Source organism: Euprymna scolopes, chromosome 17 (genome assembly GCF_053919585.1).
Source record: "Euprymna scolopes isolate OS-2025 chromosome 17, ASM5391958v1, whole genome shotgun sequence".
NCBI classification, from domain to species: Eukaryota; Metazoa; Mollusca; class Cephalopoda; order Sepiida; family Sepiolidae; genus Euprymna; species Euprymna scolopes.
The window spans coordinates 274,833-291,422 of NC_136498.1; the positions used below are offsets into that span (position 1 = coordinate 274,833).

General features: G+C 33.5%; 1 protein-coding gene across 1 annotated transcript in view; it reads right to left on the bottom strand.

The window, feature by feature from the left end:
* Positions 1-2,005: 2,005 nt before the first annotated feature.
* Positions 2,006-16,590, bottom strand: part of LOC145296643 (transmembrane protein 53-like) — a 99,297-nt gene continuing 84,712 nt past the window's right edge. Inside the window, exon 2 of the mRNA XM_080142569.1 lies at positions 2,006-2,715. Coding sequence (XP_079998695.1) covers positions 2,061-2,715 — 655 coding nt within the window. The 3' untranslated portion in view covers positions 2,006-2,060. The remainder of the gene's footprint in view (positions 2,716-16,590) is intronic.

Here is a 16,590-nt window from a genome sequence, read left to right on the forward strand (position 1 = left end):
TCATAATTTTTCACGGAACATAGGCTGGAATTAGCCCTATTGAAACTACAAAACCCGACCCCTATTATGCAGTATGACTATATTTGATACGGAAAACTTGCCAACTTTTCTATTTGATTAGTAAACAAAAATATTTAGTTATGAAAGGTCAACTAAAGGTAAATTTGTCCGTATGAGCTTCATCATCATCTAACCACTGAGCTGAGCATCAGTCATAAAGAATTCACTTTTCATTGCAAGTCACAACCTGATTGAGAAACGGGTTGTTCTTGTTGTGTAAAAGAAGGGAAGATAAGCACTTCATAACAACGTTTCTTTTGGTTGTTGTTCAATTCGTGATTTTGTGAGGCACCCATTTATCAAGTTTTTTGTCTTTCCAGTCTCTCAAGTGGTTGAAAATCGTTGTATACATTACGTCTAATTCAGAAGCAAATTCTTAAACAGTTATGCTTGGATTGGCTTCAACTAAGGCTCTTAACTGATCCTTGTTGGCCAACCACTATACTCATCATCTTCAAGACTCATCGCCACCATAAAACTTCTTAAACCACGATTGTGCTGTGCTTTTAGTTGCAGTTCTTGGGCTAAATGCTTCATTGATATCATGAGCTGTTTCAGCAGTTTTTCAGCCTCGCTTGAATTGAAATAAGAAAATTGTGTGAATTTGCTTTTTTTCCATCTTGTATTCAATGTTCTGGAAAGAAGACATAATTGTTTTAAAATGATTGTAATTTACAAGTTAAAATAGAGCGAAAAACGCTTTTTAAAATGATATATGGTATTATAATGAAAACTGAAAATACATCATTTGACATCAAAATTAAAAATTCCACACAAACTTTCTCCTTAACCTAATAACAACAACAAAAACAACAATAAACAATGAACTCTTTATTTACCTGCACTTGATATTCACTTGCATGTTCAAAGCAGCAATAATAAATGGATGACAATTTACAATAAATTTCTATCTAGAAATTACAAAATTTATCAGATCTGTTCTTTGCTGTTTAACTTTTTTCACATAAAATATTTTATTTGTTTTCGTTTTTATACATATTTTATTTTCAAAATTAAATGGAGGGAAACTTAAATCTGGCATCTGACTTGTTCCAATGATTTCAGATTTGGACAGTAAAAAAAATTGGCATAGTAAAAAATAAAAAATTTTAAACCAAAATGAAATAAAAAATATAAAAATTAAATAAGAAACATTTTATTCAATTATACAAGATTATCAAAACAAGTTAATTTATACTTTTATGAAACAATTTTTTAATTTTAGAAAAATTGAAAACGAAACAAGTTTAATTAAATTTCTAAAAATTTTTGTAAAAAACTATAACAAATTTAAAATAAAGAAAACTTTGTAAAGGACAAAATAAAATAGCAAAAATAAAACATTAAAACCGTTTTAAAATTATCAGAAATTACTAAAACAGGCTAATTAAAATGTTTCGAAAAATATTTTTTTAGATTTAAGAAAATGGAGAAAAAAATTGTTTTTAAATTAAAAAAAATTAACAATTTGTAAATCAATATAATAAATTGAAAAATATATAAAAAAATAAGATTCTAGTCTAGAATTCCCTTATATTGAAAAACAAAAATAAAGAAAAATCTGTATGATGTACGTACTCGTGACAAAACGAAAATATATTCCAAAAATCACGTAAATTGATAGTGTAGTTTTATTTTTATGAAGAAAATCAGTTTAAAACGATTAATGGAAATTTGTAGGCATTACAACAGAAATTTTGCAAGTTTGAAGTGTAAAGTTATCTCCCTTGGTTTTGTTATTGCTTTAAAAATGGCTGAAAATTTGCTCTTAATAAAATTTGATTTTCTTTATAAAAATAAAACTACATGATCAATTTACGTAATTTTTTTAATATGACATTTTGTTTTGTCATAGGTACATACATCATACCGATTTTTTATTTATTTTTGTTTTTCAGTATCGGGGAAATTCCGGACAAGAACCAAGAAATGAATAGGATTTGAGAAGAATACCATTGTACTCTGGGTTGTTGTTTTTTTTTACCAACTAAAGAAAACAATCATCGGTTATCTAATAAACATTTGTCTAAAAACGATTGACAAGAATCTGTGTAAGTTTCTCTATTTTTTAGCAAATGTTTCACATGGGAAGAATCTGTCCATTCAACAGTCGTTACATTAATACCAAGTATTTCCTGTCGATATCTCACAAATTCTTTAATGTCTTTAGAAAAAATAATATCATCAGCCGTTGAGAATAAGAACAACTGTGGACATTTGCTGCTCTGTTCCATTTTCAAATATTCATAAATACTGCTGGATCTCGGCTGGAAAATGCCAAGAAAAGCCCGCAAGTTGGTGACGACAAACAGGTACAGGTAAAGGATGATTGCGACGAGGAATTTGAAAAAAATGTTTTTGTTCTGCATGCTGATTAGGATCGCTTTCACAGCCTGGTAGGGTCTCGGTTTGCCGGGCGCACTGTCATAAATGCAACCTTGGATGTTGAGGTGTCGGAACTGATTGGTACAAAGTAGTTCACAAATATAGCGGTAGATCGTGCAGCCGCCATTGCTGAACATGTGGAAGAATATTGGATTCTCTTCATAGTTGAAGTCGATGAGAAGATTTAACAATTTCTTAGCATTTTCCTTGCATTTGGCTGGCTTGAAGAATAAAATCCATGGAGATGCAATGTACGATATTGTAACACATCTGAAAAATTAGAAAACAAAGGATTTTTTTTTAATATGAAAAAGAAGTTGTAGATTTATTTAATATTTATAGGTTATTAACAATGTGCAATTATGCTGGGTGGTTAGAACTGAAAACAAAAGTGAATATAAGTCTCTATATTTAATTTAAACTTATTTCTTTATGTAAATCTGACTGGCTTTCAATTTCCACTTTGTTCACTGGAAATGTATGTGTGAGATCTGTATATCATACTGGGGAGAAAATTCCCTTAAAGTAGTTGTTCAACTCAAATTTTGGGTGAATTTTCAGGGTCACATCATGTTCCAAACTGAAAATATTCAAGAAAACGAAATCATTCAAAATGTTGCCCAGGCAACATTTTGAATGATTTATGTGAACACAGAAAATGTTCGAAATCAACAACCATTTGTAATTACGTTTCTAAATTTTTGAGATAAGGATTCGTTGATTTTATTTTATTGCGGACTATTATCCTCATCTTTTCTTAGTTGTTTCACAACATTTCGCCCAACTATTTCTTTGGCCTTCGTCAGGTGGAAACCGCAACAAGATAAGAACTCCAAATCTCCTAACTGCATCCACTGCAATTATTGCCTTCTGTAGTTGTTGCTGTCTCATCACGTTTTGGCCAAGTAAGCCTCTGGCTGGCTTTGGGTAGGATAGCGGTTTCAATCCTACCCAAAGTCAGCCAGAGACTTCCTTGGCCAAAATGTGATGAGACAGCAACAACTACAGAAGGCAGTAATTGCAGTTGATGCAGTTAGGAGATTCGGAGTTCCTATCCCGTTGCGGTTACCACCTGTGAAGGCCAGAGAAATAGTTGGCCGAAACCTCTTGAAACAACTAAGAAAAGATGAGAATAATAGTCCGCAATAAAATAAAATTAATAATACTCATCTCAATAATGAATTCCAATTAAATAATGTAAGGATTGGTTGTTCGTATTATTTGGATTCTTCGGATTACTATTCTCATCTTGAGTGTCATTTTCACGTTTTGCTCGATGTAACCTCAGACGTTTTTCAGGTGTATTTTGCCAAACACAGGAATGTTTCTGTTAAATTTGAGAATCTGAACGGAATTTCAAAATATTTTGAAGCCAGTTTACTCAGCAGTAGTCTTCCACTACCGAAATGGATCATCACCTCTTGCGAGTAGTGGTAAAGCCATATAATTAACCTATAAAAGATTTACTTTTGAGTTTAGATTGGGACTCTTATATTTCTGTTGTAGTGACAGTTTTCGGGTTTAACTCAGCTCCTACCTGCTCTAAGTTTTGATTTGTTACCGTAAGTTTATTCAACTCTAATTCATCAAACAGGCTTGAAAGAGATACAGTTTTACTTTCACTTTGATCTTCTTGACACTCAAACAAGCTTGAAGGAGCGTATCCTGCTGATTCTGCTTCGTTATCATCAGTCAAAAGTAGAAAATATAGAATCCAATTCTTAGTGTTTTCCATATTCTTTTGAAATTTAAATGTGAATCTTGGCTCTAGGAAAATAGACACACAAGTTTTTATCATTTAGATAGGATGAAAATCTTGTTTCAATTTATTCATTGAATTGTTCAACAGTCCACTAAAGTCAGAAATATCAGAATTAGATTTGACAGCTTTTGAAAGAAATAACCTTAAAGCTAAAATTATAGGGATTATCGATATGCTGGAAGTTCTGTGACTTGCTTCTTTGATTTTTTTTCAAATGGATTCAGTAACTGGACAATTTTTTTGAACAAGTTCATAATGGTAAGTTGTTAAGTTAGGAATTTTATAGCGTCACAAATTTTTGTATGGAAAAAAAAAAAAAATGAACGCATCTCTTATAAAAAAATTCCAGTTTGTGCGAATCATTCTGCTTCACATATATGCCAGAGAAAAGTCCTTTCTGATTAATGTTTACCAGTTAAAAAATATTCTGTTATTCTGAAAAACAGCCAAGTTCGTTTACTTATTTTAAAATTGGTAAGCATTAATCAGAAGGGAATTTTTCTGGGCATTCCACTTAAAGCACAATAGTCCGCACAAACTAGAAATAAATTATTTGTAAAGAATCACAGCGTTAACTTGAACAAAGCCAATACAAAAATAAAATGTTAAAACAAAAAAAAAACAATAGTACTTATGCAGAGAACATTTTGGAAATCCATTTCTTAACATGTGGAAGAGATGGTGTTTTTCTAACTAGTCTGTACTTTCACCTAACAATTTAATAAACAATACAAAACAAGGGATTTGTGCCACAAGCATTGAAAAAGAAGAACTGAAGGTTTTTTTTCTGTATGTGTTTGACTGAGGAAGGGGTTGAGGGAACCACCTCAAATGGACGAATGTGATCAGTGCCAAGCAAAGAATTCAATAGAATTACAAATAAATACCAATTGTATAAAGAACTATCAGTGAAAATGTGCAGTTCTTACTTTTATTAAAATTAAATTGATATTGAACATGCACGTTTGCTGATCTCCAAGCACTTCAACTCACTGAGTACTCAGCAGAAGACTCCTGGAAATCATTTAAAACCAGCGTTAATGAAGTCGTCTCACAGACCCTGGGTAAAACTAGACGGCAAGTGAAGGACTGGATCTCTGACCATACCATAGAACTTGCCAATCAAGCAAAACAAGTTTGCTATCCGGAGAATGACAACTTTTGCCAATTGCGTTGTGAAACTGCCCATTCTGCGAAGACTAATCTCAATACCTACTGGTGAAACGTCACTAAAGAGATGCAGCAACCTGCCTCAGTAGGAGATTCCCATAAGCTTTACCAAACCCTTAAAGTGACGACTAAACGTAACAGACGCCTCAGTGAAATGTTGCTAGATACAAATGGAACCTCTATTTCCCCAAATGGCAAACTGCACGATATGTTGGAAGCAACATTTTGAAACCTTACTGAACCACAAACTTCTCTCTCAATGTCCACTCTCCTTCCCTTACAAACCTCCCAGAGTATGATGCCAACTACAATCCACCAATGGAAGAAGAGATACAAGATCTCATCAAAAAACTAAAACAGCTGCAGGAGAGGACGAACTTCCGGCAGAACTTTACAAGAACTCTTCTGACCTTATGGCCAGTTACCTACACCCAATTCTCAACACTGTATCTGAACAACTACCTGAGGACTGGAACGACGCAATACTCCTTCCATGCTATAAAAAAGGCAACCATTGTGATTCCTGCAATTATAGAGGAATTAGTTGGATTGATGTCGCCTCTAAATTCTTCTCAATTTTTCTTCTGCGTCATATCCAGAGAGACCAAACAAGATTTCGTAGAGACAGAGGATGTATAGATCAAATTTTCTCCCCTGGGCAAATTTTAGAACAGCGATGGGCCTATCAGCAATCTAACATCATCTGCTTCATTGATTTCACTGCAACCTTCAACTCGATGGATTGCGGAAGCCTCTGAGACATAATGTGCCACAATGGCTTTTTTATTATGGCAATAATGGTTAATTCAAGGTTCGGGTCCCTGACTATCAGGCGGATAACGTCAGCCCAGACAAAATGTTTACCTCCAGCACCCTTACTAGTGACATGGCCACAAGGACAGACATAGAGACAGAAAAATTTCCGACATCTCAGACTACTTTTCACCAAGTACTACCGACCTTTAAGCAGCTTTTTCTTCACCCTTTGTCAGAAAAATCACTCATTGAATGAGGACTGAGGGACAAAAAAGTAGAAGCGAGAGTTACTGGAGCTGCCGATAACACATTCACTATATTATCTACTCTCCATTTGAAAAAAAAAAAAAAAAAAGGAGGAGGGGAATGGGTACAAGTGACTTATTTATATCTAAGTAGTAAGTCCGGTGCTAAGTTATCAATTCAGGACACTTTTGATGATAATCTCCCCTCCCATATTAATGGGTGGAAGTTTGTCGTTATCTATCGAGTTTGAATCATTGGAGCTTCACCTTATAATTAAAATCCAATAATTAACTTTTATCAATTTGCAAAGTCTGCTTAATATTAATTTACATTCGAGTTTAGATAATTATTCAAGGTTTTAATTTAGGAGGTTCGTTTTCATAGGTGACTTTTTCTTTGCTAATGTAACTGTATTATATTTCGAATATAATTGAAAATAAGACTAACTATATTAGATGGTTTGATTGGCTAGCCAGGAAGCAAGCATTTTCAATATAGGCAAGCTTGCAGTAATAGTATATATTAAGTATATTACTTAAATAAAGTCCTAACTTTATCTACTCTAATAGAGAAAAATAATTCCCAGCATTGTTTTTTATTACTAGTTTACTTTGTAGCATGGCTAAACAGTGTTTTGTCTGTTTCAATAGTCGCGAAGGGGGGGGGGTGACGAATAAGACAGGAAAGTAGAGACAGATAAATACATATACATAAATAAAACAATAAAAACAAGTTTAAACAAGGGAACATGAAAAACATTTAAGATGAATTTTTAAAATACTTGACGTCTGTTTGCCATAATAAAAAAGCCATATCTCAACCTCATCAAGGTGTACTATGCACACACCAAAACTAGAGCGAGGTGGCATGGGAAAGAATCCAATTCCTTCGTCCTCAAAACAGGCGTCCACCAAGGATGTGTGCTCTCCCCCATCCTGTTCAACTACATCATCGACTGGATCCTAGAGAAGAGCTTGGCTGGCTTCACCAGTGTTAGAGTAGGCTCCAACTGTTCCATCACCAATCTTGATTTTACCAACAATGTTCCAATCCTAGCCGAGTCTTACACAGAGGTCCAGCACACATTAAACGAAGTCAGTTGTATGGCCAAAATGGTTGGAATGAGAATCAATGCTTCTAAGATGAAAATCCTCTCTGATAACATCCCACCTGACCAAGTGGCTGTAACCTTTGATGGTGAAGCTGTGAAGAAGGTCGAAAACTTCAAATACCTTGGCACCAATTTTACAGTCACTGGTCAAGCGAAAAATGAAATCACCCATATCCGCCTGGCTAGAGCAGCCTTCGTCAGTCTTCAAAAATGACTGTAGTTTTGCCAGGAGATAAGACGTACCACAAAGCTGCGGATCTATGCAATCATGGTCAGAACAATTCTTCTCTATGGATGCGAGACCTGGCCACTGCATAGAGAGGCTCTTCATAAACTTGAAGTCTTCCATCACTACTGCCTCCGCCGTATCCTGCACAATCGTCTCTCCCACCAGATCCCTAACTCGACCATACGTGTTAGATGTAACATCTTTGGCCTGAAGGAAACTCGGCTGAAAAGGAGGGGATGAGTTTGTCCATCAATTGGTGGTGCCCATTGTATCCACTTGTTGGAAGAAGCGCCAACTTAAGACTTGGCTCCGAACAGTAAAAGAAGCGCCAACTTAAGACTTGGCTTCGAACAGTAAAAGCTGATATGGAGATTATGTCCGGCCCTCACGTTTTTTAGTGTCTGTTGCTGGAACCATGAATGGCTGGATCATGCCACCGACTCTGCTGCTGACCAACAAGGGCTTTGATGCGAGATGTGGTTAATACCATTGGGGCTGGTCCAACCCATCCTAGATGAATGCCATTACAGGAACATGTACGTTTACTTAATTACATTGCCATGATAAACAAAGTGAAAATACTACATAAAATTATTACATTTTCTTGAGGATACTATTTAAGAAGTACATGGTGTAAAGAGCTGGCATTTGGATATAATATCTTACAATATATGTTGATTAGGTATGCAAAATTCCAAATCTGAATAGCTTTTGTGATATATGATTTTGAAATTAGTATATGTTTATGACATTTGGTACTTCTGCCACCAAAATTGAACATAACATATTTATCGACTTATAATGAAGTAAGTTGTAGCTGAAATTGTTTACAAAAAATAGGCATAATAATCATTATACATAGAATTATATTGAATGTTCATATTTACTGTCATTTAATTCAGTTTTATTTGATGATACTTTAAAAATGGTCCATCAGTTCAATTTTGCTATTATAATTGATGCAATGTTCACTTTTCACACCTCAAAAAATGAATGTCGAAATTAAATTAGAAATAATTGTACTTTTACTTTCTATTGTCGTCTTACACTAGGAATGATGAAAGCATCGTGACATTTTTACTCGTTACTTTCTTGTCAGTTTCAAAGTTACCATGTTGTAATTTACACATGTTCGTGCTTCTTCACCCTCAGCAGCAAAGTGTTTACTGTTGATCATCAGTGAAAAGTAGATGTAGAATCCAATTCTAAATGTTTTCTATGCCAATATTTTAAAATCAATATTTGAATCATGGGTCTAGGACAATAGACATACACAAGTTTTTGTCATTTGGATAAGATTAAAATCTTGTTTCCATTGATAACCTGAATTGTTCAACAATGGCAAGAAGGATTCCACTAAAGTCAGAAATACTACAATTATTGGACAGCTTTCGACAGAAATAACCTCACAACTAAATTTGTACGTATTATCGTTGTTATGGTTGATGTTCTGTGACTTGTTTCTTTGGTGATTTCTTCAAATGGACCCCTGAAGGTAGGAATCCTATCAACAGCACACATTACAAGAGCTTTTCATTGTTTTTAACACATTAATTTTAGCATATATGTTGAATTCCACCATGTGGTCACATCTTGAATGAATTTGCTTTTCCAAATTCAGCTGATCCTGTATTTCCATTAATTTACTCATTGCTAATAGAAAGCGATTAAAGTGAGAAACTGTATTTCTGTTAAATGTAATGGTTGGCTTCACAGCCTCAGTTATAATGTATAATAGTTATTCTAAATAAAATTCTGACATTAGCAACTATATGTGTACCTGAATCCCACAAGACTAAGAAAATTTTATTCAAGATTTTATTCTCATCCAGAAAATTGTGCAATTTTTCACTTATTATTGCACCTGTGTGTGTACCAGAGAATGGAACCACTTTAAGTACGGCTCTACGCTGTTCAAAGTCATTTGAAAACCAATCACCTGTCAAAATCGGAAAAGGAGCATTATCTGTTGTAGCTGTCCAAATGTCTGTAGTTCATGAAATGTTAATTTCAGCAAGAAACAGTTGAATTTTTGTTTTACTTTTGTAAAGATATCAAAAATTATTTTGCAGTGAAGTACGTTTTTGATGGAATGCTGTAATTTGAACAAAGTTTTGCAACAAGTCTATTAAATCCAATGTCATGTTACAGATTATGGTTGAATATCAACAGCAATCATTTCTCTTATCAGATAATGGATCTCTTGTGATCTGTGATCATTAATATCCGAAATTTTCTTTTTGGCCAATATTGATTCTATAGTTAGGTGTTTCACTGAAGACTCATGGTTGCTGCCACTTGTTCCTGTAATGTCTGTCCCTGAATATGCATTGTGCTTTATTTTATTATTTGCAACTTTTGCTTCTTATGAATGAACCTTTCTAAAATCGTTTAACATATTAGTCATTGTAAAAGTTGTTACTGATTTGCCACCCTTTGACATAACTTACAAGCAGCCGTATTCTTATTCTTGGGATTGACATCAAAACTTGCCCCCATACTTACAAAACTGTTTAAGCATTGCCTTAAGGAGAAGTGCTTTCCAACACCCTGGAAAACCTCATCAGTATGCCCTGTATTTAAGAATTCAGGTAAAAAGTCATTTCCCTCTCAGTGCACACCAATAAGTCTCCTGTGTGTTATGAGTAAGTTGTTGGAATCCATATTAAATAAAGAAGTAGTCAACCACCTCAACAGAAACAACCTTCTTAGTGACACGCAATATGGTTTCCACTCTACAAGATCTACAGCAGATGTGCTAACGATTATATCACATAGGATTAGTGAATCTCTTAACAAAGGTTTCCTTTCCAGGGCAATTGCTCTGGACATATCGAAGGCCTTCGATAAGGTATGGCATAAGAGCCTACTTCACAAGATTTCCAGCTATGGTATTACTGGAAATGTTTTCTCAATCATTAAATCATTTCTCTCTGATAGGTTCATAAGAGTAGTGGTTGATGGGCAGAAATCAGAGGCCTGCAGTATTAATGCTGGAGTCCCCCAAGGGTCCATACTGGGCCCAACTCTCTTCCTGATCTACATCAATGATCTCCCAAAACACATACTTAAATCATTCGTTGACATCTATGCTGATGACACGATCATCTATGGCAACACATCAAAGGCTGTAAATGACAAAGTTCTCTCTAATTCCCTCTCCTCTGATCTTGAGCGCGTGGTACAGTGGGGAAGAGGTGGCTGGTCACTTTTAATGTATCCAAAACCAAGCTTCTATCTTTACATCATCAACGCTCTGATCCTCATCTGGCATCAATTGAAATGGATGGCTCTCGTCTTGGGGAGGCTCCATGTTTTGACAAGCTTCTGGGTTTGACCTTTACTCCTAATCTGAAATGGAACACTTACATCAAGTCTGTTGCCAGGGACGCTGGGAAAATAGTGGGATCCTTCTACCGCTCCAGAAGATATCTCACTACTGATGCAATTCTCTGTCTGTATAAAAGCCAAGTACGTCCAAGGATGGAGTACTGCTGCCACATCTGGGCAGGAGCTGTTAAAAACAGTCTATTCTGCCTTGACAGAGTACAAAATAGACTTCATGGTTTAGTGGAGGATGCCCTTTTCTCTTTCCTGCAACCTCTCTCCCACAGAAGAGACGTTGCGAGTCTGTCTTTGTTTTATCATTATTTCCATGGCATTGGAGTGCATGTCAAATCAATATACATACAAAATGCTACTGATAATAGAATTTATATACTCAACATGTAGACACGTTACTCAGTTTACAGGCAAAATAATACAGAATCTATGCTAAGTGTCTATCTACAAATTTATATTGCTAATAATTTTTAATGATACATAATGGCATTAATGTTTACAGTTGCTTCAAGACTTTATTCTCAGTCACATCTATATTTCTAGAAAAGTGAGAATGTGTGTATGGACACTTCTCAATCTATATACTCAACAAATTTTTCATCTACCGACTTTAAATTTGGTATATAGGGTATTCAAACGTGTGGGAAACTTTAATCGGTTTTCATCTGGAAAAATTAACTAAGGGGTCAAAATTGAAAAATTGGTACTTGGAGGTCATTGTTTTTTTATCTGTTTGTCAACTATTTCACAAAGTTTGAAAATATTTTTTAAATATCTTGGCAAGCTAGTCTAATGGTTATCGTACTTGATTCACTCTCTTTAGGTTTTGGTTTAGATCTCATATAAAGTTGTTTTTTTTTTTGTTTGTTTTTTTACTTACAAGAAGTGAACTGTTTAGAGAACGCATAATACTCGCATGTACATGTCCCAGTTTCTTTCCATTTTTTTTTTATTATTTCATTTCTTTTAAAGGAATTTAATGTTATGTTTAATACTAGGCAATGCTGGATACATCTTTAAGTAATCAATATATCTAAAAAAGTGTGCAGACAATTCTCAACCTATATACTCAATGGATTTATGATCTACAGACTTGAAATTTGGTATATAGGGCATTCAGACATTTTAATCAGTTTTTATCCGGAAAAAAGGGCCATTAAAGAGTTAAAATTGAAAAATTGGTATGTGGGAGTTATTGAATTTTTATCTGTTTGCTGTTTCATGACTGCACAAGTGCAAATTGTTCACATTATATTAAGAATAAGTAGATTTGAAAACACTTTTTAAAGATCATGTTAAGCTGGCCTAATGGTTATCATACTTGACAGTGTTTATATTTCGTTTCTTATCTCAGTTTGAGTATTTTTTATTTTTACTTGAAAGAAGTGAAGTTCTTTTAGAAAAACCATAATACTTGCATGCACATGTCTCAGTTTCTGTACGAATCAAAATATAATATTTATGCATATTTTGACTGAGCAACGCCAGGTAGCCTGCTAGTCTAATATATATGAAGGATGTTTGAGAAATAATACTATGAAAAAAATGTGGTTTGGGTAAATTATGACAGAAAACAAACATTGTGTACATAAAAATAATAGTAAAACACTAGATTTTAATGTTATTTTTTTTTTTCTTTCTTTGGAAGTTTAGTATAGTTTCATTGATAAAGTTTACAACAAATAAAATGTATCCATGTTACTAATTCTATTGCTAAGATTACATATATTCCATAATAACTTCAATAGTTAAGGATTTTATCATGCCCATGCATATTATGGATGCAGACACATTATTGACACACAAGCACCAATCTTATTAAAAAAGATCCAAAAGTTGAAGAAGAGCAATTCTTTGCTCTATTAAACTTTTTGTATTTTATTTTAAGAAAATTTGGGGAGACGTGTACATATTTACTTCTTTCTTACTGCAATGTTATATATATATATATATATATATATATATATATATATATATATATATACTAGCTGGACGCCCAGTGTTGCCCAGTTGTACAAGAGGCTTAAACATGATATTTTAATTTATGCAGATTGTGTATGTATTATTATAGAATCAATCCTATATTAGTAAGAATAATTTGCCCAGTGGATTAATTCACAAAAAAAAAAAAAAAAAAATTTTTTTTAAATAATGCTAATGTCGTTCATCAAATTCCATCTGTGTTTGTTTACAATATCACATCAGCTGATATTTGGGCTTGACGATCTTAAAAATAGTCTTTTTTTCTCTTATAGATACAAAAGAATTTTTACAGGGAAATATTTTACATTACATCAGCCAAGGTTACACCAGTGTAACGTGAAATATTCCTCTGTAACATTTCTTTTTATATATAAGAAAAGTCTGAAATTTGCCAAAGATAGGCTCAGCTGTTTCGAAACCTAGGAGAAAGGGCTCACGCACGAAGTGACTGTTTATTTTTATTTTTTGTTATATTTTTTGAATAAATTTAATTATTTATACAAAAGTGTATATTTACCTAAATGCAAGTTGTGAATAATTTTCCCTTTGACCAATTTGGTACCCACAAATGGGGAGTGGCATATGTATATGTATTGCTTTTTAAATATAATTATCCACTGACACATGTTTCGTCAGTGGCTGAACCTATCAAAATTCCAAATCGGGGCCCCATGATAAGAAGCCTAAACCTCTACACCTGTGTTATTTCGCACAACTGCTGGATGTATCGCATTTTATGTAGATATTTATTTTTTTTAATTTAAAAAAAAAATTTTTGTTTGCAATACTTTTTGAATGAATTCAATAATTTATACGAAAGTGCATTTTTACCTTAATGTGAGTTGCTAATAATTTTCTCTTTAACGAAGTTGGTACCCCCAAATGAGGAACGGCATATGTATTGTTTTTAAAATATAATTATCCATATAAAGTTAGATATGTATATATACGTATGTACAAGAATCACTCAAACTATTTCTCAATTTTGGAACACGGCTGCTAGGGATAAGGCAATGTAATGTGAACTATATTTAGTTTTGTGCAATGGGGGTAAAAAAGATAGTTTATAAGCTGTTCATAACAATTCAGATAGCAATTATGTCAGCCCCTTTAAGAATTCAGTTCTTATTGTCAAGCACTTTGTTGAAATGAAATGTCGGCCACTTAAGCCCACATGCGCAGATCATGATGTTAAAATAATAAAATCACTTTCGGCCGTCTTGAATGACATTTACGTTTTATATAAATATTAATTTCAACTATATTTTTTGCCGCAGTTAACATTGGTCGAGCGGTTTGTTCCTTGCTAATGGAGTCAGAGATGGCTTCGTGGTTGGTTCGGATCTCCAGACTGGTAGTAATCGTGACTCCCTGCACTGATGATTCCTGAAAGGATGAAACACTAGTGTCTGTAGGTATTAAAATGATTATAGTAATATGTGTGTGTATGTGCGTGTGTGTATAATGATTGTAACACTGTATTGTCCTAAATGTAAATCCACTTAAACTCTGGTGTTTATTAAAAAGTGCTCAATGACAAGCAGAGCATTATTATAGTATGTTTATTCATACAAACATTATTGGCTGCATATGTGCATACATATTTCTGCGGCAAAATCTTTAGAAATACCTTGTCATCAGGACGGATCCTTACAGTGAAACCAAATTTTAAATAGTAATACTTCTATATAAAATGTTTCTGTTATTTGAAAAAGAGTGAAAAATGAATTAAAAAAAGGAGGTAGCAAAAAAGAAAAAAGAAAGATCAAAAAGTGGGTAGGAAAAAGGGGTAGATAGAGATATACATATAAGATATGGCAAAAAGCTATGTATTCATCCTTTAAAACATTTCTCTTGTCTTTCTTTTTTTATTCATCTTTCTTCCTGATATGTGGTCATTATAAATTAGAGTTTCCCCTGCTTAGCATAATCCACATATTTTATGAGACAAGTTGCGTGATTATGGCCTTAGTTGAACTGGCTCTCGAGTCCCTCCCTTCTTTTATTACCAACATCCCTTGCTGAATGGCTCAAATGTTACCCACTGCCTGCTAACTTTTGCCTGCAGTACATGTGACCAGGCGCCCATGTGTACTCTAATGTTCTTCAACAGAGGCCGCGAAAAACACATGGCAGATCACTATCAGCAACTTGAAAAACGTTAATGCTTTTAATTTTTTTTTTTTTTTGTGCGTGTCTGTGTGGGGGACATCAACTCCAGTCATTAAACTTTTTATTGTCGTTATTCTTACTTTATTTACCTCTTCTCCAGGAAGCTAGTAATAAGGTCAAATGCTGATTTGATGGACGTATTTCTGTGGAACGAACTAAGATTCAAACCTTGCACACCCTGGGCTCCAGTCTGTGCCGTTATCTACTTAGCCACCATTGTCCATTATTGTTGCACTTCCTTTCTCCTATTTTTCGTTTAATTTGAAAATTTCATTTTCTCAGAATTATATAAACATGCACACACATACATATGTACACGTATATATGTGTACATTAGTGTTGGGACGATTAATCGGAATCAGGAATCAGAAAAATCGGAACTTTTCAAAGTATTGGAATCGGTATCAGAAAAAAAAATACTATAATTTCTGATTCCAAAACCGATTCCCTAAAAATTATGTTAAACTTAATTTTATATGGCTGGCACTTAAGCTAAAATGATGAACATTTATTGTTTCAAGTACCTAGTGATATTAAAGTCTATATTCAAATAACATAAAAAACAATGTAAATTTATAAAAAAGAAAAATTTTGGCTTTTGCCCTGTCATTGACAAAACTGACAAAAAACTTTAATGAGTGGACTTCAAGGTTTTTCACACTTCTACACTAGACACATTTTAGTGCCAGCATTTCTTTGATTTTGGCATCCCATATTTGTTAATAGTGTCTACTTGTCATAAAAGCAAATTTTTAATATGCTGATAAAAAGCCATAAACTCAAATAAACGATTCATGGTTATAATTGAAGCAATTTCATCAGTTAAGTTTATATTCTTTCCACTGATAAGACAGATGCAAATACACAGATGGAAACTGAAAATTTGTCTGCCAACAAAAATATGTATTTTTTTTTTAATAATATAAAATATATTTTACTAAAATGTTTTTCTTATATTTCGTTTCATATTTAACGTTTATTTTCATGTAAATATACAAGTAAAGTGGATTATTTTACTATATAATTTTATATTGTTGTAGTAGTATATGAAAAATTTTTATTGTTGTAGTAGTATATGAAAGTCTTCAACAAATTCCTCTAATCAAAGGTGAGATTCTAGTTTTTTATACCGGTTACATATGAACATCCTGAAACATTGTCGAGGAAGAAAAACCTGAATTCTTTTAGAGTTAAGAGATGACCAGAATTTCTGAGCTATTATAGTGTTTTAGGGCAGTTTTCTGAGCATTTTGGACGGAGGGCTTTATATTAACATTTTAAAACGATTGAGTGTAATTTTACTATCATTCCAGTCAGACTTGTAGTTAGTGGTAAAACATTAAATTATAGAAGAAACTGATTCCTCAGTCCAAA